General features: G+C 42.0%; 1 protein-coding gene across 1 annotated transcript in view; it reads right to left on the bottom strand.

Moving 5' to 3' along the window:
• DOCK4 (dedicator of cytokinesis 4) overlaps nucleotides 1-27788 on the bottom strand; it is a gene marked incomplete at its 5' end in the record, with an annotated part of 280590 nt that overhangs the window by 187476 nt on the left and 65326 nt on the right. Inside the window, 3 exons of the mRNA XM_025208759.1 lie at nucleotides 3131-3263; nucleotides 5826-5886; nucleotides 6489-6570. Of these exons, the coding sequence (XP_025064544.1) occupies nucleotides 3131-3263; nucleotides 5826-5886; nucleotides 6489-6570 (276 nt within the window). The remainder of the gene's footprint in view (nucleotides 1-3130; nucleotides 3264-5825; nucleotides 5887-6488; nucleotides 6571-27788) is intronic.

Raw genomic sequence — 27788 nt, 5'->3', positions numbered from 1 at the left:
AGGGGGTCAGGCTAGATGATCTGTTCAGGTCCCTCCTGACCCTAGCTACTATGAAACTATGAAACTATGACGGCTCCCAGCCACAGGTCACCCACCCTCTGGGACTCCCAAAGCATGAGTGCAAGCAATTCCCCAACACTAGCCCACTGCAAGCCATGCTGGGCGGGCTGCTCAGTTTCACCCCAAGTTCCCAATCAGTGACATTTTGAAATAGTTCAATTGTTATGTGTGTCTAGCCTCTATCAATGCAGAGGGTGGAAACAGGATGTTAAAGAAAGGTGCTCTTTAATTACAAGGCAAACAAACCTGTGTGCTAAGACACTAAGATGGTTATTTAAAATAGGCAGTTACCTATAGGAGGTAGCCATTATAGAGCAAATTACACTGCATAGTAAATGCAAAAGCTCTCACCACAGACTTCAAATTACAATGTTTTCAATGGCTTTTAATTAAAAGTATTAGAATGCTGCTACCTGAGCATGACCAATCTCTGTATCATTATTTAGATTCAAATTAGTCATTTTTATCAAATCCACCCAATCTGCAGGTCTGAGGCCACTTTTTTCTGTCACCAAAAGACTCCAAAAGCAGAATGTAATAGATAATTTATATATATATATATATATATATATATATACACACACACACACACATACATACACACACACACACACACACACACACATATATATATATATATATAATTTAACACTATGGCATCCAACAGAACACTTTAATCTATTCTGCCAAGAAATTAAAGTCAAATTAAACTTAGCCCACCTCCCCACCATCACAGTGAATTGCCTTCAGTATCACTGCTTCCAAAGGTGCTAAGTCAGCACAGTGGGGAAAAAGAGATGTGTGCCTATTAAAGACTGGAGTACCATCAAAACTCAAGTACTAACCCTGAATGGTACAGGTGTCCCTAACGTGCATGGCTACAGCATCTCAATGTTATACCCTTGGAACAGATCATGCCACAGAATATTTCTTAACATCTTGAGTCCAAGGTCAACAGGGAGTTATATGTTCTGTGCCACTGCATCTAGGAAATTGAACTTTCTTCCAATCTACTATAAGACAAAATCTCATCTGCTATTTAATAAACCCATTCACTTAAAATAATAACATTTGGAGTGAATTTTTTGATTTTCCAGTCTCCTGTAGTAACTGCCTTGTTAACCTTTTATACTTTTTTTTTGCTGTTTCAGTTATGCAATTCTTTTGTTTCATTATATATAACTGATTACTCTGCCTGCTTTTTTTCAGGAATTATAGAAGTACCCGTTTATCATTTGGATATAGTGAGGCATTTCAGCAAGACCTGAAAAGCACTGCTTTTTGTTATAATGAGGCAGACAGAGGCATAAAGACATGACATATGCTTAAACACAAAAATATACATTTTCAAAGTGCATTAATTCTGTGAACGAATAGGAAGGTGCATTTATTTTAACCCATAGGTTGTAACAGAAGGTTCCAAACATTCTGTTTCTTTATATTACTGAGACAAAAAAAGCAACCATGAGGCTATAAAAATGTGCCTATACCGATCCTGTTTAACACATGGGTAGTCCCACTGACTACTTGTGTGAGTAAAATTAAGCATGTGTGAAAGCACTGGGGGGAAAACGGGGACTTAATTTGCTTGTTACTATTTCACAGCACAAGTAATAATCAATTCCTAATAAATATAGCTCAGTATTTCATAGTGAGTTTGTTATGACTGGTGAGACTGATTTCAGTGTTTTATAATTATGGCTCCAACTCTCTGAAGACTCTTCAAAGTGAACTCCGGAACCCCAGCTGACTTTAAAAGGAATCTGCAAAAACCATATAGGCATGTTCAATTACAGATCTGGACCTTTGATTTTATGAGAGTTGAGAGTGGAGTTATCCAGGCGCTTGTAAAATATACCAAAAGAAAAAAAGAGAAAGTTTTAAAACCTTTTCAGATCAGGAGACTAGGAAGGATGCAATTTTTATTTTCAAGAAATATATTGTGTTCCAGTTGGCACAAAAATTAAAACCACTGTCATGTATTAATAGGTTAATTACTATAAACCAAGTTCTCTTATACTCAAGATTATTTTTCAAACTCAAATTTTAGCTGTATCTTTATTTCCCTAATTTTCACATAGTTTCATGAGCGCTTTGGTGTAATTTTATTTAAAGGTTGAACTACTGTGGCAAGAGCAGCAACTACTATAATTAGGGTTGCAGAAGTATTTCTATACTAATAACCCTTTTTCAGTACCTTTCAAAACTTTCTAATACTTGCACCTTTTGTGCTGACATTTTCTAAGTTTAATTATCTGCTCAAATTTAAATCATTTTGGAAATATGAAACAAAAATAAATCAGCTATTTTTGGAGCACAAGAAGAGTGAAAGATAAAAGCGCATGACCTATTATAAAAAATACTGCCTTAGTATTGAAAAATGTAGGGCTAGAAATAGTAGTTGACAGGGAAAAGAAATTTATATAAAATAATAATTATGAACATATGAAAATCACATTCTAGGGAAGCAAAATATATTTTGCAGGTAGCTCTTGCTAAGCTTATGAAGTGCGCTAGTAAAGCTGGCCATGCTGTTAGCTATATACTTTGCTTGGCTGCACAGAAAAAGTGAAGGAATGCAGTGAATCACTCCTTTCTTACAAGGTATGGCACTGAATGATACTACTCAGGCCCTGATGCTGTGAAATTAAGAGGACCTTTGCATAAGCACCTGCAGAATTAAGCCCTCAAGCTGCAGGAAAAAAAATACTGTATCATTTGATAAACGGTATTAGATTGCATAATCTTAATTTGCACATAATTAAATTATTATGCATGCACACTTAACTCAATCTTTCCTTACTTGAATATTAAAATGGGAAACTTTAAGCAATTTTTTTCATTAAAAAGTTCTAAACATTCAAACAAGGTCTTCAAGCATTTTTTGTAATACTATGATTTTTTTTTAAAAAAGTAAAACTCCCTCCCTGCTTTTTTGATTAATCAAGGGGCCAAAGGTCTTTACTTCTACTAAATTTAAGACCACTGCTTACTATGCATCTCCTAGTTATATCTCCTGATATAAATGAACTCCAAACCTCTTAAAATTTAAAAGGAAGCAGTCTCTTACATGTATACTTTTAAGATGAGGTCATCTTTTGAGTCTCCTGCCAGTAGATCTGCAATGCTGAGGACTGCACAGCCAAAGGGCCGGCGGTATTGTACATTGCAAGCATTTTTCTTCTCTCCAGCTCCCATTCGGCCTGTCAAATAAAACACAAATATGATACATAATCCACTATACTGTCTCCTCCTAGAGCCACAGGAAAGAGGAGGAGAGCAGCTCAGCTTATAGCTACAGACAGTGCAATAGTTTTGATTAAATAATGGTAAACATACAGTTTTAAAAGCTCGTCCATCTTTTCCTCACTTTAAATCAGAACAGCAGAAGATGTGGGACAAAGTAAATATATGGTGCTTCTGTAAGGTCCAAATCTGAAGGGACATGATTGCTTTCCCCTGACCTTACCTACCAAACAGGTGTTTCATATCCACTGACTGCACTGCACTGGGTAATGCTGTAGCAGATTTAGAGGCAGACAACATTACTGGACACTTACGCTGTAGTTTTTGTAAGCATTTATTTAACTACAGTCACTGGTAATAGTCCTCCTCAGCAACTGATAGGGAGTACTGTCCCTGCCAATGAGAGTTAAGCAAACAGGTACTGCCTCCCCACCATCATAAATTGGCTGCAGGGGCACTTTAACTAAAGCTCATTTGACAAGGTTTAGTTAAAGCATGCCTACGGCCATATTGAAACATGAGGGTGCGTAATACATGTAAAAGTGAAGCAAAACTGGAGCGTTCTAATTAGAACATGGAGCAGACTTAATTAATCAAATCTGCTCCTACGTGTTCTAATTAGAACGTGAATGAGCATGTCTATAGGCAGCCCAAATGTTTTTCTGTATTATTTCCCTTTAATTGAAAAGCAGGAGCCCAACTTTCTGGCTGCATTTGTGGCAAAGAAGCTGGAGGAGCACCTTTGCCTTCACCTCTTTGGCTCAATGGCTGCTAAGCACCTTTATCACGTAGTGTCAATTTCTGAAACAAAAAGCTCCTGTGTGTGTAACTGGTATAGGACAAGGTGTTCCAATAACATTTCCATGCATCAGAGAAGCTAGAAAATAATCTTTTATTTTCCAACGTGCATTGTACAAATCTTATTTTAATCTCAGACATTCCAGTACCTACCCTTGGTTTCTCATAATCCCATATCAGTGCCATTTGTCATTGCATAAAGATATCAAACCATTTTTGGCTTTGCCATGTCTCTTGTTCCTTCTTCTCCATCTTTTTGGAATAATAATAATAAAAAAGAAACCTTACTGTGTTCCCTATTGATTTTTGAAAAGCCACATTGGCCTTTCATGGGGTCTGACAACATAGCTACAAAAAACATAAGCCTATTTAAACTCTGCAGAATCAGAAGCTGTAGGTGCTTTGACTTGATGCAACTCAAACAGCAGATGCAGTGACCAGAATATTAAAACTGGCATAAAAATTCATAGATAACACTTCTGGATTCTTGAACTGATCCAAGTGCAAAGACTTGAAGGTTCTTTCCCTGTCCTTAAAAAACTAGGAAAAAAAAGAATTATTTCAATATTACCCATCCCCAAAATGGACATAAAGAGCTCCTTTGCAATCTGGATTATCAGATTTTAGAAAATGGGGCCATAAAGAATGGCTCTATTCTTTGACCTTCTTTTAAATGTTTATTCTTGCCAACTCAATTGCTTCATTCCAAAATCATCATATTCATCATTTTCTCTCCACATGTTTTCTGATATATTTCCTAGTCTTTTGCCAATTTAAATAAGAGAGAGAATTTGAAGCCCTGGGGATTTCCTACAACCACACAAAAAGGTAAGGAAGAAGTATACATCAAAAATATATGAGTGACTGCTCACTCTGTCTTAAGACTAGTATGTATTTTATTATCTAGGCTCACTGGGCAGCAGATAGTTATTACAACAAAAATAAAGTACTCCTCAGAAATAAAGAAGAAATACAGGTAACATTTATGGCATACACTTTCACTTGTACAGCCATTCTTGACTGACAACACTGCCTATCAACAAGATGACAAAGACCTAGACTAGCAGGTGAACGTAGTTTGATTTACCTCAATATATCCCAGATGATAGTTTATTAAAATTTAGCTTAGATACAGCACACACTCATAACTTCAACCATCCTCAAGCACCATTATCTTTGGAAGAAACCAGATTTCTTTTTACTGTCATAGGTTAAGTTTTTCTTGGAACTTCTTCCATTGACATTTCTTTTTATCTTATACTTAAAAAAGGAGGCTGAATTATTTCACAGAAAGGGTACACATGTTTTATCAAACCTCTTTATACTAATTAGGCCTGCTAAATTTCTAAACAAATTGTTTTGTTGGGACACGAGTGGATTTTTAAGGTTCCTTTTAAGCTCATTCATCATATTTAGACTGTTCACATGCTAAATACCTATGTCTTTTTGATGCTATTAAAAACATGGATGTCAAGGGATTCTAAGTTCAGCTGCTTAGTGTGTTTGAAATATTAGTATAAAATTACCATGGGGAACTTCTAGGCGCATATTATTTATCAATTTGCCCCGCAGAATGTGAACTTATTCTTTTAACTGTTAACTCAGATGCTCAGCTAATGAATGACAAATCACAAAATAAAACTCCAGCACTTATCTATCTTTTATGTACCACCTGCTGTCTTCCAGAGCTACAGTTTCTACTGGCAGGAGGTCATACTTACCTATCCGTATAATGTGAACAGTGATGTAGATGTCCTTCCTAAGCTCACTGCTACTCAAATCCTGCAAAGAACAATAATCTCATTATTTTTAACACAGGATTAAAGCATGGCATTCAACAGCCCTGGCATATGACCCTCTGTGCCAATGACTGTGGTTGGAGCACATTTTTGAATTGCAGGTTTGTTACATTATAGGAATGAACGACACCTAGGACACTTTACATTTGGGCCCAGCAGAGAGTACTGCCAATCACTGTCTGAAAATACTGTGGTTAGACTGCAAATCATTGAAGAAAGGCTGCACTGCACAGCAACGATGTGCAACTGCATTTTTTTTTTTTACTTCTTAAAGCACATGGACTCCTGCTCCCATGCAACACAGGGGTGTGCAAGGGAAGAAGAGCTGGCTGGCTGTGAAGGGAAAGAATGCTGTTTCTGTGCAATGGGAAGCTCTAGAAAGAAGGCAGAATTCCTTCTGTAGCTCCAGAGCTGCACCCTAAAGGCACAACTGAGCCTGGTTTTATGCTTTAAATCCACAACGAGTGTTAAGACAAAAGAAACATAACACACTATTTAGTTACACAATATTAATTTACTCTATCTTCCATTTAAAATATTCAGCATTACTGAAATAAATGAGTACCAAGATCAAGTAGAACTCACCACGAAGAGAGAGCAATGTCTTTCTGGCTTCTCTGGACATTTTGGCAAACCATTCCTATTCAGTCTTAAAAAAAACCTCTCACTGCAAGAAAAACAAATGTGACATGCTAGACAACACTAAGGGAATACAGACCTCATTTGGTTCCTATTTTAAGGTGAAATTTTCTAGCAAGATTAAAGAATGAAACAAAATATTTTTCTTCAGGATCTTGACTATAGTAACAACAAAAAAATTACAGGATATTGATGGTTTGCTAATACATCTACTAACATTATTGAAATTAGAGATGAAATCAAAAGCTTCCTTGGGCTGCATTTTTATAGAACTGTGTTCACTCTGTATTTTTATAAAAGTGAGAAACTATAATATCTATGTACACTGGACATCAAATGAGGAAGCATGTTAGAAACAATTCTAACTATGCAGGTATTGGTCTGAGCACGCAGACTGGAATTATGCCTAACCTATATCCCTCTAACAAATGAATAAAACAGAAAGATGATGCTGAAGCATATTTTCCCCCACTACTTTAATTTCCTTAATTAGAGCCTCTGATCAGGATCGCAGGAGGTCATCTAGTCCAACCCCCTGCTCAAAGCAGGACCATCCCCAACAAGATAAATCCAGCCATAGCATTGTCAAGCTGGGCCTTAAAAACCTCCAAGGACGGAGATTTCATTACCTCTCTAGGTAACATGTGTTCCAGTGCTTCACCACCCTCCACATGAGAAAGTTTTTCCTAATATCCAAACTAATCCTCCCTTGCTGCAACTTGAAATCACTGCTGCTTGTTCTATCATCTGCCACCACTGAGCATTGGCAACGCATAGTGGGTACACACGGGTGGACACACACCCCCCTGAGATCAGCCATGTACCCCTTAGAAGCGCTAGTTGCGAAAATGGAAGTGTCACCGGAAGTGCATTTCCAGTTTCGCCGCTGGCTCAGTGATGGGCCACTGGGGGACTCCCCACCTCCCTTGGTGATCTGGTACACCCCCAAGACTCAGAAGGCACCAGTCACCCATGCCACTGAAAACAAATATTGTTGTGGAAACAGGAATAAAAATAAGTAAAAATTAAATTTAAGCCTACCTGTTCTAATAGCCAGCTAAAAAGAGGTCTATTTTTAGACCCACAAAACAAAGGGCAGAAGGTATTTGTTGCATCACAAAATATTCCTACAGAACTTTTATAGGACTTGGATCAGATCCTTTGGGGGAACGACATGAATGAATGAAATGGGCAGTTCGTGAACATGGAAAGCTTGAGAGTGAGCTTTGGACCAATCAGAATAGCCCAAAGCCTAATCCCATTTCTGAAGGGTGGGAGCATCAAGGTCACAAATGGCAAGATAGGCAGAAACACCAAATTTAGCCAATGCCCCAGCCTTTTTCTCCCTAGCACCAATTAGCCAAGCAACTTAGTTTGGATTCACAAATATAATCAAAGAATCAGTTTATATCAGGAGTGCCCAATTTTTCCAGGCTAAGGACTTAAGAACATAAGAACTGCCATTTACTGGGTCAAACCAGCGGCAGAGAGGACATGCTGAAAGGGAGAATTAACAGGGTACGATCAGGGTTTTTGCCACTGTTCCTCTCTCACTTGCAGCCTCCACAATTTAAGGCAGAGGCGGGTAAAGTCTGGCCCATGGGCCAGATTCGGCCCGTGGCAGAGTCCATTTCCCAGCAGCCCCTGCCCATGTCACTCAGGCCAGTTTCCATGGAGACCCTAGGAGAAGTGGGGCCGTGACAGTGCGGGATCAGGGTTTCCATGGAGACTGGCCCAAGCAGTGCTAGCAGGGCACGTGAGGACCTGCTCCAAGGCAGGGCTTAGGGTTCTGCAGCCATGATAGTGCAAGCCAGGGCAGAGCTGCGATCCGTTGCCTGCAGACGGCAGCCGGAAGTGGATCACAGCTCTGCCCCAGCTGCAGCCCTGGAACAGCTCCCCACCCAGCCACATGCCCTACCAGCAATGCTTGGGCTAGTCTCCATGGAAGACCTGTCTCCATGCTGTAATGGCCTCACCTCTCCTGGGGTCTCCATGGAAACCGGCCACAGGGATGTGGATAACAGCTGCTGGGAAATGGAGTCTGGCCACTGGCTGGAACTGCCATTTTGTCCGCCCCTGATTTAATGTCTAGGAAGTTCTAATTCAGAGACCGTTTCCTTAACTCCCCCTGCTCAATAGCAACTTATGTACTTTTCCTCCAAGAATTTGTCTAATCACTTTTTGAAACTGGCTAAACTGTCAGTTACCATAATATCTGGTGGCAACAAGTTCCACACTTAATTGCATGCTGTGTGGAAAAGAACTTCCTTTTGTTAGTTGTGCTGGCTGCATGCTGGAGGAGGTATGCAGGGTTGCTCTGTGGGCCAGACCTGATGCATAAGATAGGTCCATGAGCCCAATCCAGTGGGGGGTCAACATGTGGGTGCCATCTGGCATGTGGCCAGCTGCACCACAGTGAGCTGAATGAGTGATACAGATTTCCAGGCAGCCAGAGGAAAAAAGCTGTAAGCGACTGGGATAAGTTGCAACAGAGAGGGGTAGGCTGCCCATTAGGTAAAAGAAGAAACCCCTGTGCTTGATTAGGGAGTCACCTTACCAAAAGGGGCAGGGCCCCAGGGTATATAAACTCAGCACCTAGAGCAATGCAGGCAGTCTGGGATAGTGCATTGCAGGGAACAGAGCTCCTTGGAGAGAGGGGCTGCAGGAGATGCCCTGACAGGCACCAAGCCACCCTGAGAAGTGAGATTTCCAAGAGAAGGAGGGGTGGAAAGGTATCTTTTACCCAGCAGGGGAGGTTTTTGTTCAAAAGCTTGTACCTTGTGTTGTGGTTAAGTTTATTACTGAATAACTGGAAGTGGCTATTAAGGGTGGTTGGAGGCCATACAGGGTTGCCAGGGGGCAAGCCAGAGTTGGACCCTGAAAGGGGCAGAGGTGCAAAATAGGGGACAGAGACAAGCAAAAGCAAAAAGTGTGGGTGTGGGGGTGCTAAAGCCAGATCCAGAGAGTAGATTCTGGCAGCCTCAGGCTGAAGACTAGGGCCCGAGCACCGAGAGGTCAACAAGGGCCAGGTGGTGGCTGATGATAAGACTGAGACTGAAGAGTTAGGTCAGTGCAAGTGGGCCCAGGCTCATAAATCCACAGCTAGAGTAACTGGCGGACAAAGGTCAAGAGGACTGAAGTCTGTACATGCCAGGAAGAGCAAATCTGGGGTGACGTCTACAAGGCACAGGCATGAATATAGGGATGGATGGATGCCACCAACACAGCTCATAATGTGCCTGGTGTTCTAGGATACCAATAGGGCCAGACGTGACTGCCCAAGTGGCAAGTTTGCAGCACAATGGATCCGACCTAGGCCACTGGGGCAGCCTCCCAAGCCCTAAGAACAACATCAAGGCACGGTAGGTGAAAAAACAGGGAAGGGTACCCCAAGGGGCTGGAGTGAACAGGAGCAGGACCCACTGGATGGGGCCCACCATACCAGCCCTGTGCCCACTGGATGCACCGTCACATTTCCCAACCCATGGGGAGCCCTGTGAGCTAGATGACATGGCTCTGAGGGTCAGATCTGATTGATTTTTGTACTTAAAAATGGATGATTATATCTTTTCTAGGTCCCCTTCCCCCCACCATCTCTTTACCTATGCCCTCAGCTCCCCAAGTTTTACCAATGTTCCATAACACCCATATCTTTAAAAAAACGTTGAAATATCTATCGAATCATGTTGGATGAGATGCAATAAACTAGTTAACTGCAGCAACACTTTCTACCCACAAAGCCTGGAGACCAAGCATTTACTCAAGATCAGAGTTACTCTTAACTATATGTGGGGAGCTGCTTTGTTTGTCACCCAGTCTGGGCAGTCTGAATCCAAAGGTATCTAGATTTTGTTTTTATTGAAGCTAATAATTGATAACTGCCCGCCCCATTTGTAGCCGTCCAATGTCCTCTTTTGATGCCGGAGCAGGTGAAATCAGAAGCATGGATGAGGCCTACTCTGGGATACTCTACCTAGTTTTGGGCACTCTACTTCAAGAAAGATTGGGACGAATTGCAAAGAGTCCAGAGGAGAGCAGTAAAAATAAGTGAGGTCTAGAGAACATGACATTAGGAAAAGGTCAAAGAACTAGAATGACTTAACCTGGGTAATAGAAGGCTGGGGGAGTATTTGACAGTTCTAAATGCAAAAAACTGTTGTTAAACAGAAAATGGCAGGCAACTACGTGTGTCCACATAGGACAAGCAGTAAAGGACTTAGATTGCAAAAATGGAGATTTTGGGTGGATAGTAGGAAGAATTTTTTTAAACTCCAGCTTAGACAATCATTTGTCTGGGGTGATTTAAATGGATGATCCTCTCTTGACTAGGGGACTGGACTAAATGACTTGCTAAGATCCTTTCCAAGCCTTTTTCCTATGATCTTACGAGAGAAAATGTTTAAACTCTTACAGGCTTCATATATGGAGCGACTGGAAATGCCATTTTCTCAAAAGCACCTGGCTCTTAGGATACAACCATCTTGTGGAGCTTAAGTCTCCATGGTAACTTTAAAACAAGGATTTAAAAATAAATTCACTTACCATTCTTTACAAAGAAAAACTGTTTTTTGTAGTCCATTGATTTAAGAACGATTCTAAGAATTATTCTACCTTTTAATTACAAATGTAGCTCACTTTTAAGTATTGGCAAAATGTACTATTATCACTCCTGTAGTGTATGTACTGCATTTTCAGGCCTTTAATAAACTTCTAGCAAGAATTATTTTTCAGATGTATTACCTCTATTGCCACTGTGCTTAGGAGTCCTAACCATAGATGAGGACTCCTGCTCCAGGAACAGCTACAGAACTAGTCTCTGGTCTGAAACTATCAATGAATCTGACCTTCATCAATATAAATTCTGGTAGAGATGACTGACAAAGCCATTATGAATTTCACCATCTTATCTCCTGTCTGTAGCACAGTCCATCAGTCATACACATCAATGACACTGGCTGCAGCACTGTAGGATTTGTCCTTAAAGCAGGCAACTGGATCCTGATCCCAAAGAACAGCCGCTACTGAGAAACTGCATATGTAGAAAATCAGTTCTGTTTATAAACAGCTTTCTTTAGCTATCATATACTGATAGAATATGTATGGCTAAGAGCTTCTAATAACAGCTGCCCGCACATTTGTGTGTCATTGTATCTTTCAGATGTCCTTCTCACTCAGTACCTGCATTATATATTATCATTATTTAACTAAACAAATAGTTATTTCTTATGCACACAGTTTAAAAAAAACCCAACATACTGGGCATGTCTACACATTCATTAATGCACCTTAGATGCTGTGCATTTAGTTTAGTACTTCCTTAATAAAGTGCTAACTAAATGTGCAGTCCCTAAAGTTACTGTTCAGTAACACTGGTGCACAGTTATTTCTTGATGCTGATCGTGAATTAGCCTAATAACACTGCGCAGCAGGCTATTAGCACAGTTTTTGCCATGATACGGTACTGCACAGTGTTATTAGGCCAAATGTGCAGTAAGCATTTTGTGTAGATGCACCCACAGTGTACCTCCCAGATTGAGAAATAAACCAGCAAGATAAAAGCTTGAGGTAACTACACTGCCAGTCTGCTGAGTTCAGAAGACACTGAAGCTCACATTTGGTATGCTGCTTTTACAAACATAACTGCTATAAAAATTATTTAAAAAAAAGAAGTTTAGATTCTGCAAAAATCAAAGTACCGTTCCCTTTGAAAACAGCATACTTGCTACAGATGCAAGGATTTTTTGTTTGTTTGTTTAGGGGTTTTTTGAGGGGTTTGGTGTCCTATACACATGCTCTGGGGTGGGGGTAGGGGAGAGTTTTAATTAGAGCAGCTTTTGGGAGCCACTCTAATTAAAACACCTGTGGCTTCTCATATATTCATCCCATGCTTCAGAATGACAAGGAGCAAGCTTTAGTTGTTTGCCAAGTTTTAGTTAAAGCACCTTGCCACCATTCTGAAACGCAGGGACACTGAATACATGTGACGACAAGTTGCTGGAGTATTCTAGTTAGAGTCCACTCCGACACGTTCTAATTGGAACACATCAGAGCAGGCATCCTGCATGTGTACAGGCACCCCTTGTTACTACAAGGTTGTATAAGTATGATTTAGAATACAATTCTTGAAAGCATGGCCATGCCACACAATAATATATTGATTGTGAATCAGGCCCCTGGCGGACGTTGCACTTAAGATGTAATTAACCAGTTAATTACATCTTAAATAGTAACTTGGCCACACATTCAGGCAATGAATTGTTCAATAAAACAGGAAATAAGCCACAAAATTATTCCACAAAATGAGTGTAATATTTTGTGGCTGGTTTCCATCCATGTTTTAAATTAAACATGTGACAGGGTAGTTTCCAACTGGCCCTAATGCAGTAACCACAGGCCGACAATCAGCTGGCTCTGGGACCGCACCAAGGCTTCAACCAGTTGGAGCCTTAGTGTGGTCCCAATCCAGCCAACTATCAGCTGACTGTCAGCTGGCTCTAGGGCCCACACCAGGGCTCAAACTAGCCCCAGCAGGTCGCTGGAGCCAGATAACAAACAGCTGAATGTGAGACACCCGACTTTCAATTCAATTTGCCACTGCAGGGGGAGCTCAGGATCACGATCTTGGGCAAAATTGGGATCTGATCCCCAAACCCAAAATCATGCATCCTGCCATGCCCATATAGCACGGCAGGAGACACGATTATTGGGGTCATCAGATCCCATCACACCTTGAAATGAGTGTCTGTCTGTGGCCAGAGTTAAATTCCCCATATCTATTGTAAATTTAGTGCAACTGGATAAAAACTAGATACAAAAAAGAAAAGGAAAACCACAATCTTTGTATAGTGTTTAAACAAAAGTGTAAAAGGCTACAATTCAATTTAAAGCCATAAGAGAATATGCTAGTGGAGAGCAAAATTGATCATTTAAAGATGTTGACAATGAGGTATATTTAAGTAGAGAAGATGCGGGTATTTATAAAACTTTTTATGGACTTTAAAGAAACCTTGGGTGCTTACACACATGCAGCAAGGCTGCTGCAATGCACTGTAATTACAGTGCATCAGAGCAGATGCAATTAATCAAATCTGCTGGTGTGTGGTAATTATGGCACTCCAACAGACTCCAGTGTCACGTGTATCAGCATCCCCACACTGAAAAATGGGGTGGGGATACTTTAACTAAAAATCTTTTGACAAGCTTTAGTAAAGCATCCCCACCACCATTTTTCAGCAGTGGCATGCTAATACATGTGACGGTCTGAGCACTTTAATTAGAGAGGCTCTTGGAGCCATTTTAAATAAAGCACCCCTGACTCCCGAAGCACGTGTATAAATGCCCCTTGTTACAAAATTGATGAGGATAGCAAATTACTGTACTTAAAAAAGAAAATACAAAATTCTAGTGACCTGAGAGCTTGGCTTCTGTCACAAAAAAAACACTCTAAGGCTAGGGACAGAACTTATGCATAAACTGGTATAAGTGATCGGAAACCAGTTCATAACCGTAACACAACAGCAGTTCAGTGCACATAAACCGCTTTCAAAATGGCTAAAACTAGTTTAAGATATACCTGGATGGATGTATTATCAGACTTAACTGATTTAAGTTAAATCAGTTTATTGAACTTCTGTCCCAGATCCCCTCCATATTCAAGTTAACTCATAGTTCCCCAGCATACCAGGATGCTTTGCATCTCCCCAGCAAACCCTCCCTCACAGGGTGAGTGGGCAAATCTTGGCCCAAGCCGTCTGCTCCAGTCAAGCAGGGAGGCATACTGTAGCACCCACTGCTTCTGGCCTGGGCCACTGCAGGCATGTGGCTGCATTTTTTAAATCAGAAGTGAATGCCTGTCCACTTGTTTATCTGTTCAATCTATGCAGTTTAGACTACCCTGTGAAGATGGAATCAATTCAGCCTCAGGCTTTTTGACTGTCTGTACTTACACTAGAGGGTTAAATTTGGAACTGGAATTCTATTTCTCAGCATTCAGTCACCCATACGCATATATATGGCAAATAAGCACAGCAGTAAATTAAAGGAGAAATACCTTTCCTTTGTATTATGAGCATTTGGTTTCAGTGCAGACTTTCAAGCAGTTCTGAAGAGTGCTAAGCTCGCCACTAAAATATGCTGTGCACATTCTATCTCTGCTGACTGATGACAAGAAACACGGAAATAACTAGCACTGACGAGATTAATTTAAGACGGTCAACAGGGAATTTTTGTGCTGTAACTTCCCTGTAATACTGCAGTAACAATATGTTTTAAATCTGTAGGTTTATCAATTGCCTGTAAAAGGAACACTTCTATAAACTGTTCTATGTTAATAAATGATCCTTCTTTTACTATAATACTACTTGAATGTTACCAGTCTAGACAGATTGCCTATTGCATGGTTTTTAAATATAAATTTTTATAGACATTTTTTCAGAGTATTTTAAGAGCAAATGCAGGCTTTAAGCACAAGGTGAGTATTATGCTATTACATTAGTAGTGCACATACTCTAAGGAACCCCAAGCAAGATCAGATTTAAAATACTGCCATTAAATTTAATGCTGCAAGGCACATAAAATCTCCTACAGAATATCACAGGTAACTGGTACAATAAGAAGTAAAACCTCTAAAATATGTTCCTTGTCACACAAATCAAATCGATGGATAATACGTGAAATTTTCAAACATGCCCAAGTGATTTAGGAGCAGGAATTCATTTGACTTTTGATGAGACTTGTACTTTTAAGTCAATTAAGCACTTGTCAAAAGTGCCCAGTATCTAACTTGCCTCACCATTTGGAAGAAAAATGAAGAAGCTACTTATGAGTATTTTGAATTAAGGTTATTCACCAATTTCTGGCATAAAAGTAAAGTACTGATACTAATACAAAGAAGGAATATAAAACAATATAGTGAGGTCATGCTCAAACATACTTACATTGCTCTTTGATACTTAGTCATGGAAACTGCATAGAAAGAGATGCTGGACTTTTATCAGATGTATTTTAATGGAAGTTTGAGATTAAGATTTCTTGAAATACATTTTAGAGCACCTATTAAACTTATTTTAATGTAAATCATTTGTGATAATTATTTTCACTAATATTTCCAATAGAACTGTGGGGGTCAGAGAAATAGCTTCAAAGATAAAGTATGTTTGAGCAGATCAACAGGGAATTTGTGATGAAAGAGATAACATTCAATAGAGGCTGGAGGCCTGAATGAATAGTAAGCTTTTATTTAAAGCTTAGCTTTCCACCAGGGGTGAAAGATATTTTGGTATGCAGTGTCATCAATACACAGTTTCACGGCTCTTTTAAAGTGAACCTATACTCAATTACACTTCCTGACCAAGATAAGAGCCTGGATGGAAGCAAACTTGCTGTGACACAACCCAAATAAGATGGAAGCAAAACTTGAAGACAGCAGGAATTTAGAAAAATGGCTGGAAGCTCAATCTGTGCCACCATCCAAGAGCATATATGCTTGCCTTTCACTAATATGTAGAACGCAATGGATGCATCACTGCTCCTAGATTTACAGGCAATAGTGGTAGTCTGACTGTAGGCTTTGCTGGTCATCCACCCATTGCGTAAAGCAATGACATTCAACCCGATTAGGATGATCTTAAAACCTAACTATACGTTCCAGCTTGTGCAGAATGCAGCTCATTGTCACCTGAGGGCAGCATGGTGCGAGAGAGGACATGATGCCTTTTTTGCATTTCTTTCTCTGTTGACTTCCTGTTCTCTTCTTGCTGTAATTGAAAATGTTTTAATCTTTCGAGCCTGGAACGATTAAGTACACTACACTCTGTTTCCCAATGGTTACTGCTTCTTCTGGTCTAATATACTGTCCTTCTCAACAGACCCAAGTACTGGGGATCCAGGTTTTCCATTTCTCACAGGAAAAACAGAGAAAAACATGGATTTTCCCTGCTCACCGGAGAAAAGTGCAGCTTTCTCATTTTACAGGGGAAACCCAGGGATTTTGCAGTTTTGCAAAGAGCTCTCTGCAGGCTGGCTGACTTCCAGCATGCAAGGGGCTGGGAGGGAGTGGAAGGAGGGCAGTCAGGCAGAGGAAAGCAGCTCCCACAGGTAAGTGGGAGCGATGGCCCCCCACAGGGAGCAAGAAGAGTTGGGGAGAGTTTCTCCATTACTATGCACAGTTCCAGGGGCAGGGGGGACCCATGCCCCCCAGATCTGTGTACAGGGTGGGGGTGGGGGCGTGGGCAGGCTCCCCACTATGGGCTCGGGCTCCCTCCCTGCTGCTCTCCCCGGGCCCTCCACAGCCCAGCGAGCGTGACCCAGCACTGCAAAGCACAGCGGACCAAACAGGAAAGCTGCTTGCCGCTGCGAGCTCTGCGCTGCCCTGGCAACACATCCCCTGCACATGTGGCAACAGCAGGGGCTGCGGCACAGGGTCATGCCCCTCGCTGCTGCCTCACGTGCAGAGGATGCATCGCCAGGGCAGTGCAGAGGTTGCAAAGGCAAACAGCTTTCATATACGGCCCCGCTGTGCCCTGCAGATCTGGGTCGCACCCAGCTGGCTGCAAAGGCCTCGGGGGAGGGCAGCAGGGCAGGAGCCTGAGCCTGTAGAATGCAGCCTGCCCCCACCCCTGCCCCAAACACAGTTCTGGGGGGCACGGGCCCCCTTGTCCCCTGGAGTGTGCATAGCAGTGGGGAAGCTGCCCCTCCACAACCTGAGCCCACAGGAAGCAGGCAGGGGGGGGGGGGGGGGGGGGGAGTGGCATTAGCAGGGCTAGGTGCCAAAGGGCTGTGGGAGTGAGGGGCACCAGCAAGGGGGGGGGGAGGAGTGAGGGGCACCAGCAGGGCCTGGGGCCTGTGTGGGGGAATGAGGGGTACCAGGAGGGCCCAGGGAGTGAGTGGCCTTTCATTTTAACCATGGATTTTTGTTTTTTTATCAGAGAATTTGCAATTTTTTATCGGAAAAATCAGGATCCCTGCTCATTACCTAGATTCAACACCGTTGATTCAACAATGTGACTGTACTGTTTATGGTACCCAAGATAGCATAGGCATCTCTGCACCCCACTGCATTGTGCCATGTATCAGCAACTCCTGCCTCTGGTATTTATTCTCCTGTAATGTTCACTACAGTCCAAATCTAGCTTCAGAGTGCAGTAAAGACATAAGACCAGGTTCAAACTGTCTCAGCGTGTGCCTGTATTTAAACAAAGCAATGCTTAGCTTTTGATCACCTGCTCCATGAGGGAGATCAAAACAACCCATAAGGTACCATCGTAGAGTCTGTGGAGAGGCTTTGGCGATGCCCAAAGATAACTGACGTGCGTGTGTCTAGGTACGCTGTACTCAGAATGGGGAGTATTTTTCATATGCAGAGAAGGTCTGGAGGAGTTTACTGGTATCCAACAGAATCTGTGAGAGCACAGGGTGCATCTGAATCCCATCCTCTTCAAGCTATTCATTCACTTGCGATACCCAAAACATGGTCATACTTCTGAGACTGTGGTACACTGAGTTTCTGAAGAAATGCAATTCTCAGTGATGGTGGTGGTGACAACAATGGCTTTTCCAACTTTCACTACTATCTTTGTAGTTAGAGGACAAGAACCTTCCCTTGGCTAGGGATTACCCTAGCCACTAGACCAGGGATGCTGAATATCTGGCCTGAGAAGCCTTTTCCTCCATGGGGCCCCTGGTGAGCCAAGGAATTCAGGAGCAGGGTCTACCACAGAATTTGGGGTTACAGAGCCTTGTTACACATGGCTGCCAGCAGCAGGGGGGTAAGCAAGGGATGATGACATAATACCCCTCAACTGTTCGGCCTGCTGCTACCATAAGGTCCAGATCAGGAATCTAAGACTCCTCTTCCCACAGGAGTGCCCTAACTTCTGAGCTACAAAGTCATTTTTTCTTTTCCTCGCTCTCCTTCTGGCTCTGTGATACTTGAGGTTTTGGCTGCCCCCTTGCAGTTTCTGGGGCTGCCCCAGGAATGATGTAGAGTGCCTATGCTACAACCTGGCAGCAAGGGCATTCCTCTGGGAGAAGTGAGAGATCTGTATTCCAATACCATCAGGGTGAAGGAGACCTAGAAGTGAAGTCTCACAAGTCCTGGGCATTGACTCTAAGCACGCGGCTATTGGGCAAAAGGTAGTCATCACCACTACCACCTTTAAGCTGAATTCAGTGTTTAGATGTCAGGTACTTGGGTATTGTCTGCTTGATAACAAACCCCTTCTCCAGGGGACTTGAGCAGATGTTGGCCATCTGTCAAAGCTGGTTAAATGGCCTCAGAAATTAGATGCAAGTTGGATGAGATGCTAAAGTATATACTCTGGATTGCACAGGTGTGTGCCTAAACTTGGCTGCCATGGGACCCTGCCAGTGATAAGTGGAGGCATGTACTAGATTAAGATGGATAATGAGTTTAAGAGTGCTGGTGCCAGGCAATTCAAGTTGTTCCTGAGAGAAGGTAAGACAAGTCATGGACTACCGTGCTTTCTACTCTCCCTGAAATGCCCACTATTCTGAGATCACAAGCTCCCTTTCTGCTTTCTGCCAGTTCTGTATCACAAAGGGGATAGAGGCAAAGCCAGGATCTGGCCCACTGTTTAATGTGACTTGTTGTGAAGAAGTTTATCTAATTTTTTTTTTTTAGATTTGTAATTAAGCACCTTCAGTATCTTCTACAACTAAATAATGAAGTTTCTGTCAATCAGCCATCTGAAATGAACAAATCCATTACCATTCTATTATCTGTGTGCTACCAGAACAAATCCATTCTGAGTGTACAAATCTAAGCAGCAGATAGGTTTCTGTTTTCTGAATTACTGGTACCAACAGTAATCTTCTTCCTAATCAAAATTGGCAAGATGTCCTGATCTTTATCTCATCTATGGAATAAAATGATCATCCGGGGTGGGGGGGGTGGGGGGGGGCAGTCCTTACATCTGTAACAAATATGACGGAGACAACCCCCACATCTCCTGCCACCCAAAAAAAGTAATTTATCTTTGCTTTCAGGGGCATCTAACTACAATCTACCCTGACACTTTGTCTCAGTTCAAGAGTCACAGGCCCAGCAGAGCAAGCAAAAGGGAGAATGACTATTTAGCCCACACGTGGGAAAAGTATGGCCCGCGGGCTGGATTCAGCCTGCCAAGGGATTTGATTGAGCCTGCAGCAGGTCCCTCGGCCCCACGCAGCCCAGGCATGCAGGGGACAGTAAAGGCTATGGCATGTGCAGCTAGTCCCACTGCCCCCAGGTGCACAGTGGGGCTGGAGCGCCACAGTAGCCAGACTCCATTTCCGGTCACCTCTGGTGGCTCCTTTCGGCTGCCACTGCTAGCATCACCACTGCCACCAGACTGGACCCTGATGCCCAGCCACCCCAGCCCATCCACCCTGCACCCCTGCCAGGGACACTGGATGGAGGGAGCAGGTAGGGTCTTCATGAAGATCAGCTGGGACGCTTGTGGGCAGGGCACACTTGGCCAGGCAGATGGGGTGGGGCTGTGGGTGGGTGGCCATCAGCATCCAGAAGTGGGACAGGAGGCCAGGATCGTGGGACACTGACCGCATGGGGCCATATGGGGAGTGGATCGTGGTTCTCCCTCAGGCCCCACCCACTTGTTGTCACTACCCCACTATAATGGCTCCACATCCCATACACCCAGCTGAGCACACCCTGCCTATGGGGGTCCTGGCCACTCTCCATGGAGACCCTGTCTGCCTGCTCCATTCAGTGCCCCGGACCATTTAGGGAGTTTTGGTGAGCTGTTGCAGGGGAGTGCAGGTGGGGAGGGGGTTGCTGAGTGGCCCAGCAGGGCAGGGGGAGGGGCGAGGAGAAGGTGCTGACCTGGCCTGCAACAGCTCACCAAACCACCCTAAGTCGCTCTCCAACCCAAATTCTTGCCTATCCTGATGTAGCCTATGAGTTAGGGTATTGTCCTTGGTAAGGGGAGTCCCAGAATATGGCTTCTATTGCAAGGATTATTTGGGGCATGTGCTGTTTTGTTTTTTCACTAATCATCTGCCACCTTAAAACAATTCAAGAAGGGAATACAGTCCACAAACCAATATAATCAAAAGAAATGGACCATTTTCCTGCAAACTTGTTCCCAAATTATTACCCAGAATATTGTACATAAAATATAATTTTGGTTTCAGAATAGCTTTTTGGTTTCACCTACTTCTGTAGCTTACTGTCCCATTGAACCTATTGTCTGAACATCACAATATACTTCTGAGCAACTAATCATGCTATAAATTAGCAGGGGCTAACCTCTGACAGGTGTGCCACAAATAAATCCTGTGCCCTCTTCAAATGGCACTCCCAATTCCCCTCCCCTGGCCAATCTGCTGCTCTGCTTTCTGCTCCCTGTCCATTCTGTTACTGTGTTGCCTGCCCTCTTCCCAATTTGCCATGTGCCACACACACAGGCTGCCCATGGCAGTCATGCTGCAGGTTAGCTACCCCTGCTATAAATGATAACAAGTATGCAACTCCTCTCTTTTATCCCCCTTTTGAAAATATTCAGTTCACTGTTTACATCATTATATTGGTGGCAATCAATAGGTTATTGTCTATTTTAATGTTGTTACCTCTCTTTTAAAAATATGAATAATTGTATTCACCAACACTTAGAAAAGAACGTGACAGTAATGGTGAAATCTGATTTAGATTCAGATGTCTACATGTGGACATATAAAGCTCTTCATTTTTAGAAAGGATTCTCTAACATGATAACTTTTTAATGTAGAAGGAAACATATTTAGAAATAATTTTATGTACAAAAGGATCTGGATTCAATGCATGTCCTGTGATAGGAAAATAATTTTGAAATGTTTGACATTTTAATAAATATGACCATATAAAAATCGATTGATGGTAAAATACTAGACTTTTCTAATATAAGTTTAAGTCTATATTGCCCTCCAAGATGTTATGAAGACTAACTCTCTAATGAGTTCTTCAGATATTTTACCAGAAGTCAATTTTTGCTGACAGCCAAGGATCTGAATCTGTGACTGTTATTCATTATGATTAATACCCAACTCCAAGACAAGGTGCATTTCAATCACTTTGGCTTGCTGCATAGCATGATACTAAACACACATGCCAGGATATTGCATATCTAACAACATTTAAGATTATCAGCACTCATTAAAGTATGATCATTAACATTTCTTGAAGGGAATGCATTATAGTCCAAACTCCTTGTTGCCTTAGCAGGTGACATACAAATGAAAACCCTGCACTAAATTCTGACAAGGCTAGCACTTTTTATTGAAGCATATTTTACGTATTTTGTATTTTCTCTATAAATCATACTTGGTATATGAACATGTACTTTTAAGTTTCTTCTATATTTTCAAAATATTTTAATTTTCAACAGTCTTGCGGGGCTTGTTTTTCTGAGTTAAGAACAAACATACTCTATAGCTGGAGTAACCTGCCTCAAAGGAGCAGTGTCTACTAACCCTGTGAACTTGACCTAGCTAGTAAACCTTTAAGTGGAGGGTAGATACTTCTATTTAACTGATTAGAGCATTACTGAATGTGATCAGGGCTAGATGATAAGACATGGCCTAGTTCTAACACCCTAAGCCTAGAAATAATTACATGTAATTTCACTCTTCAGTGCAAATTAAAGCATACCATTAAAACATAATTAGAATCACATCTCTGTACAATACGCAGAACTATTTTGGAAGATCTTTCAATCACACCTTCTGGATTAGCAAACATTCTTGTTTTTCATTAATAAATACATTCCATGAACTCATTAATATCCATTTTCAATCTCCTTTGCCATCTTTGCCTGGCATTAAATGTTGCCAGGCTGTATCAGTTGATGAGAGCTACAAAACTTTGCTCTATATTAATACTGGTAAAACTATTTAGATTGTGCAGAGAAAACAACTGTTTACTGAATTCTTGCACAAAAGTATAAATTCAGTCACAGAAATAACACCTGATTTGAAGTCTAACAGAACAGGAATTTCAAGATGTGTACAAGGAGTTGACAACATATTACGCCAAAAGGAAAACTATCTAAATGGTGTCGATCTGAGGCATGAGGAGTATTCTCTGGCAGTATCTGGTTGCTGTTGCTTTTGATATGCAGACTGCTGGAGTTTGTGTGCCCTGGAAGGCCCATGCTAGCAAGTCATCTTCCAGATCCCAAAGGCAATCAGAAAACACAACTTGGATACGTGTTCATTGGCGAAAGCTCAGAAAGGTTTACTGTCATTGGAGTTGGTCTGATTAACAGTCAGTCCAACTTGGTGAAGCTTGTCCTTGACCAGGAGAGACACCATATATTATATTCACACTCCCCTAGGTCTCTACAAGGGACAGGTCTCCCAACACCTTCATTTATAGTTGCATATCTCCCATCTCATGCTCACTCTTATCTCTCTGTTGAGATATTCATCTTTATTTTTTGTTTGCCAAGTTCACGCACGTGCACTCTCATTAGTAAGTTCTAACTTATCCATGTGTAGCTGCTGTTTTTGTACTCCTTTCAATGTCATTTTACTCGCTAGTAGCATTTTTATTTAATTTTTCTTTCTTACTGGGTCATCTAGTGGTCAGGAAGCTCCTTTCTCCCACACTGCTTTTTGGCACCATATATTACTATAGGTTAGCATAACTATATCCTAGTATAACCAGAATTCCTGCAGATGGAAAGTGCTACAGGTAGAGTTCCTCAAAGACTGGTTTTGCAATTGATTTTATTTGATATTTTCACAATAATATAGACACAAAAAGCAGGTGTGTGCGCCATTAAAATCTGGAGATAAAAGTTGGTAGACACTGTCAACAGGAAGGAGGATCAGAACACTGAAGAGCAAGAATAAATCATTTGAGTACCCTAAAGCCTGGAGTAACAAAAATGGGATACGGTTTAATACTATGAAGTGCAAGGCCATGCACAACCAGACTAGTAACAGGAATTCTGTATAAGCCAGAAATTCACCAGCTAAGCACAAATGAGAACAAAAAAGAGCTGGGTGTATTAATCAAACAAAGAAGAAACTATAAGCCACCAACATGACAAGACAAATGCAACGCTAGGACAAATCAAGAGAAGTATTTTCAGCAGACATAGGAAAGAATTAATGCCACTATACAAAGTACTATAAGATTTCCTCTAAAATACTGCATACTATTCTGGTAATGTTTGAGGAAGACTAATTCAGAAATGTTTAGTTAGGGGCTGGACATGCAAACAATTTACCATATGGTAAAAGGGATATGACTTTACTACATATCAGCCTCTCTGCAGCAATTGCCCAAGTTTATATTCTTACCCCACAGTATTTTATTCTTTTATTACCATCCTTCCCCACAGTGGCATACAATAAGAGAAACAGAATATTTATAAAACAGGAGAACAGCAAAAAAACTTAAATGAGTAAGTGGAAACTAACCTTCAGCAACTCATTCTTCTTCCATTGAGGGTTAAGTCACTACAATTTAGGTTCTGGGCAAGAGGAGCATGCATACAGGCAATTGATGTGGAATAGCTGATACACAACAGCTTTGCCTCATTAAACCCACGATAAATTGTTCACATGTCTATATCCTAGGATAATCAAAAATGGCAAACCAAATGATGAAAGTGCTGCTTTTGTTTAGCCAAAGATTGAGAGTATATATGATTACCCTCTTTAAACACATGAAGTGCCAAAATTCTAGGAGACAGAAGGGTGTTTTTAAATTAAAAGACAATGCTGTTGCAAGAACATGTGGGCATAAGCTGGTCATGAATAAAGATACAGTCCTGAAATGTGTAAATGCCTTACATCCAAGAAAGAAGTAATACCCAGAAACAAGCATTCAACAGAAGTAGTGGCGCAAATATCCTAACTGGTTTCAAGATATTTTTTTTAAGTTTAGGAAAAGGATTAAATAATGCAATTGTCTGAGAGAGAAGGTGTGTAAACTCAGTAACCCTGACAGATCCTCTAGTCCTATTTGCTAAGAATGCTATAAGAAAAATTCTTTGAGATGTTATGAAATGCAATAAGAATCCTTTCCCAGGAAGTTATTTCAAATCACAGTTAAAATATTGAATCATATCATTTTAAAATAGCAGCAGGCTATAGTTCATGTGAATGAGGATGCTCTTTAATCCTTAAAACACATGCAAAATATTTTTCACATTTAGTATGCAATGGTTGCTATAGTTATTTTATTGTCAATACTATATACCAGCTTTGGTATCATTACTAGAGAACATGCAATGGGCAAGAAAGCGGAAACGAAGTACCAAAAAGGCAGAAAATATTTGAGACACTAAAAATTGTCTTCCTGATACCTCAATATGGGTTAGTATTTAATGACAATTTCTTAGAAAGACTTCACCATGCCACAGACAGTTACACAATATTGTAGATAAAATCAGACCAAATGAGCGTTTTACAAAAATGTGCTGTCAGAATGTTTTGAGAGCCAAGATTCATTTGCTCAAGTAGCAATAACTGGTGATTCAAATCTGTAGCGCACACATTTACTACAGAGAGTAGCTCACTGTCTATAGATTTTGAAGGAAGCAGCTGTGCCAAACATTCCTTTCACATATGTATGCCTGCTCTTTTGTGCCATATAAATCATTTCTGCGTATACCATAGCTGCTGTCAAGAACAAGACTGAGCTGCCAAAAATAACCTACCTGGAACTGGGAAAAGAATGTACTGTTTTTATTAGGGATATACTTTTGTGTGCTCATACACGTGTATATGCAATGCTCTCATAATAAATATCACTAATGTAACATTGTCATTTGTTTTGAAAGAACCACTGACATCAAAGTTATGAGGACCAGGTACCCAGGCAGTTGCCACGCACATGGGCTGCAGCCACTTCCAGTTGACACTGTACCACTAGCACAATTGTGTGCCAGCAGGAACCATTTTATTCCACCTGCCTCTACCAAGTTGGCACACAGGATGGATCCTTGGTTGTCCCCACCCTAGTTAAGCCACTAACTGACATTATATCAATTTACTGTATATGGAAATAGTTAGAAAACAATTAAAAGCAACTTACAGATGGAGAAAATTCCTAGATCAACTAATAATTTGTGTTCATCTTCAGAAAGAGAAAAGGAACCTTATCAAATTAAAAAAAAATCACCAAAATCAAATGACTATATGTAAAATTTGACTCAATATTACCCGAAGTGCTTAAAATGGAAAGAAATGGGGCAATATCTGGTGCAGAAGGAATCTCTACTTGAACACTAATCCCCAACAGTATTTTCCCCAGAAGCCATACTCCACAAGCAGCATAATGGAAGGAGTGTTTAGGGGGCATAGAAGAGCAGGAGACAGATGCCAGGATCATTTATGGATTTTTCATGAAATATCTGTTGAATAAAATGGCATAACAAAAATGGGGAGCAGGGTCCAGAACCCAGGGCTCCCTTCCTCCCAGGGAAATGTGCTGAAACATCAAGATTCCTTTTGCTCAATCTCCTCCTTGATGGCTTTAGCAGTTCTTTCTACACAGTAGGCCAATCTGAACAGGAAAGGTTCTCTAGCCAGCCCCATAGTCTAGTGCAGTGATTCTCAACCAGGCTCATGCTCATAGCACCCTGGCATACCTTGATATATTTTCAAGGGTGCCACAGGGTACCACACAATGTTAGTACTATCAGGTTTACATACATGATTCACAAGATAAGTCAATTTTTTTTTCAGATACAAAATCCACAGTTGTAGTCTTTGAGTTCTCTGCAAAATAAAAACTGCTCTATTATTATTCTGTAGGAAGAAAGAGAGTAAAAACTAAGAGCTGGCACTTTCCAAGAGTGCCTCAAGTCTATTCTGGGGTGTCTGGAGTCTAAAAAGGTTGAGAATCACTGATCTAGTGGTTAAGGCACTCTTTTGGGAGGAGGAAAATATAGGTTTGGAGTTTCTTCAGGCTGAGAAGTGAAACAAATCCAGGCCTCCCACTTCCTGGAGATGTCTTTTAATCACCTGGCCATCATCAATACCATCAGCTGTATTTTTTTTAAATCACAGTGATCATAAGTATTTCACTTGGTCAGATTTGGGACCACCAGCACACTTAGGTGCAGGACACCTAAGTTGCAAATCCCAGATGCCTTGCAGGGAGAGCATTGGGGGGGGGGGGGGGGGGGGGGGGGGCCTCAGAGGATGACACAGACATCTAAATGCTAAGCCTTGCCAAAATGCAAAATGACAAAGTCCATGAGCATGTGAAGTAGCTGAACTTTCAGTACCTAAGTCAGTTTATGCCAGAAAACTAAAGTGTCCAGAGGATCTCAGATGTCAGTGGGTTAGGCATAGTTTCCATGAATCACTGTTTGACTTCAGGTGCTCAAAATTGCATCACTCTCCCATTTTAGGTGCATATGTTCTTTTGCAGATCTCTAAGGGCGTGTCCAGACAAGCCCGCATGTGCCTCTTGCCACGTCTCAAAGCAGTTTGAGACGTGGCAAGAGGCATACTGGGACCAAAAAATTGTTTCCCACACTGCATATTTGCAGCATGGGCTCAAAATTTGATACCTGGATATCCCGGTATAAATAAAAACCCAAAACCAGGAAAAAAAAGCAGGGCAGGGCATGGTCCAGGACCATGCCCTGAGGCAACCGGCAGTTCAGGTCCTCCAAAGACACTCTGGTAGCCAGGCAGAGCATCTCTATGCTTGTTTCTTGGCCCGATGCTGCAGCACGCTGCCTGCCAATGCAGGGCAAACAGCAATGCAGGTTGCAGCTACCTGGACCCAGGCTCCGTCCCAGGTAAGTGGGAGGTGGGGGGGATAGAGGGAGGGAGGACTGTGAAGGTGTGAGAGACTGTGGCGGGGGGTAGCTCAGGAGGGATGAATCCTCCAGGCGCCCCCCTCAGGGCTCACATGCTGCCCTCCCCCCACATGACCCACAGCCCGCCTGCACAGCCCAGAGCTCACCGGCAGCAGCAGCGGCGGCCATCAGGGTGCTCAGGACCTCCTGGCATGGCCCCCCTGGGCAGCACAAGGCAGCGCAGCTCGGCTCCAGCCACCTGGCACCCAGCGCTGCCTGTGCCATATCATGCAGGGCCATGCGCCTTCAGGCAACTCCTGGCTGCTCGAGCTGTCACTTGGGGCCCCATGCCCAGTCAGGTCCTGTGTGTATGGAACAGGCCCGGTTTGACGGCACACAGGGCCCACGCATGCAGGACCCAGTCCAGCATGTCCCAGGCAACAGCCCCCACTGCCAGACTCCTGCAGTGGGTAAAGGGTGTAGG

The sequence above is a fragment of the Alligator sinensis genome, unplaced genomic scaffold, assembly GCF_000455745.1.
Source record: "Alligator sinensis unplaced genomic scaffold, ASM45574v1 scaffold297_1, whole genome shotgun sequence".
Taxonomy (NCBI): Eukaryota; Metazoa; Chordata; order Crocodylia; family Alligatoridae; genus Alligator; species Alligator sinensis.
Note: the sequence above shows the minus strand (reverse complement) of the source record. Positions and strands in the feature narration are given on the sequence as shown.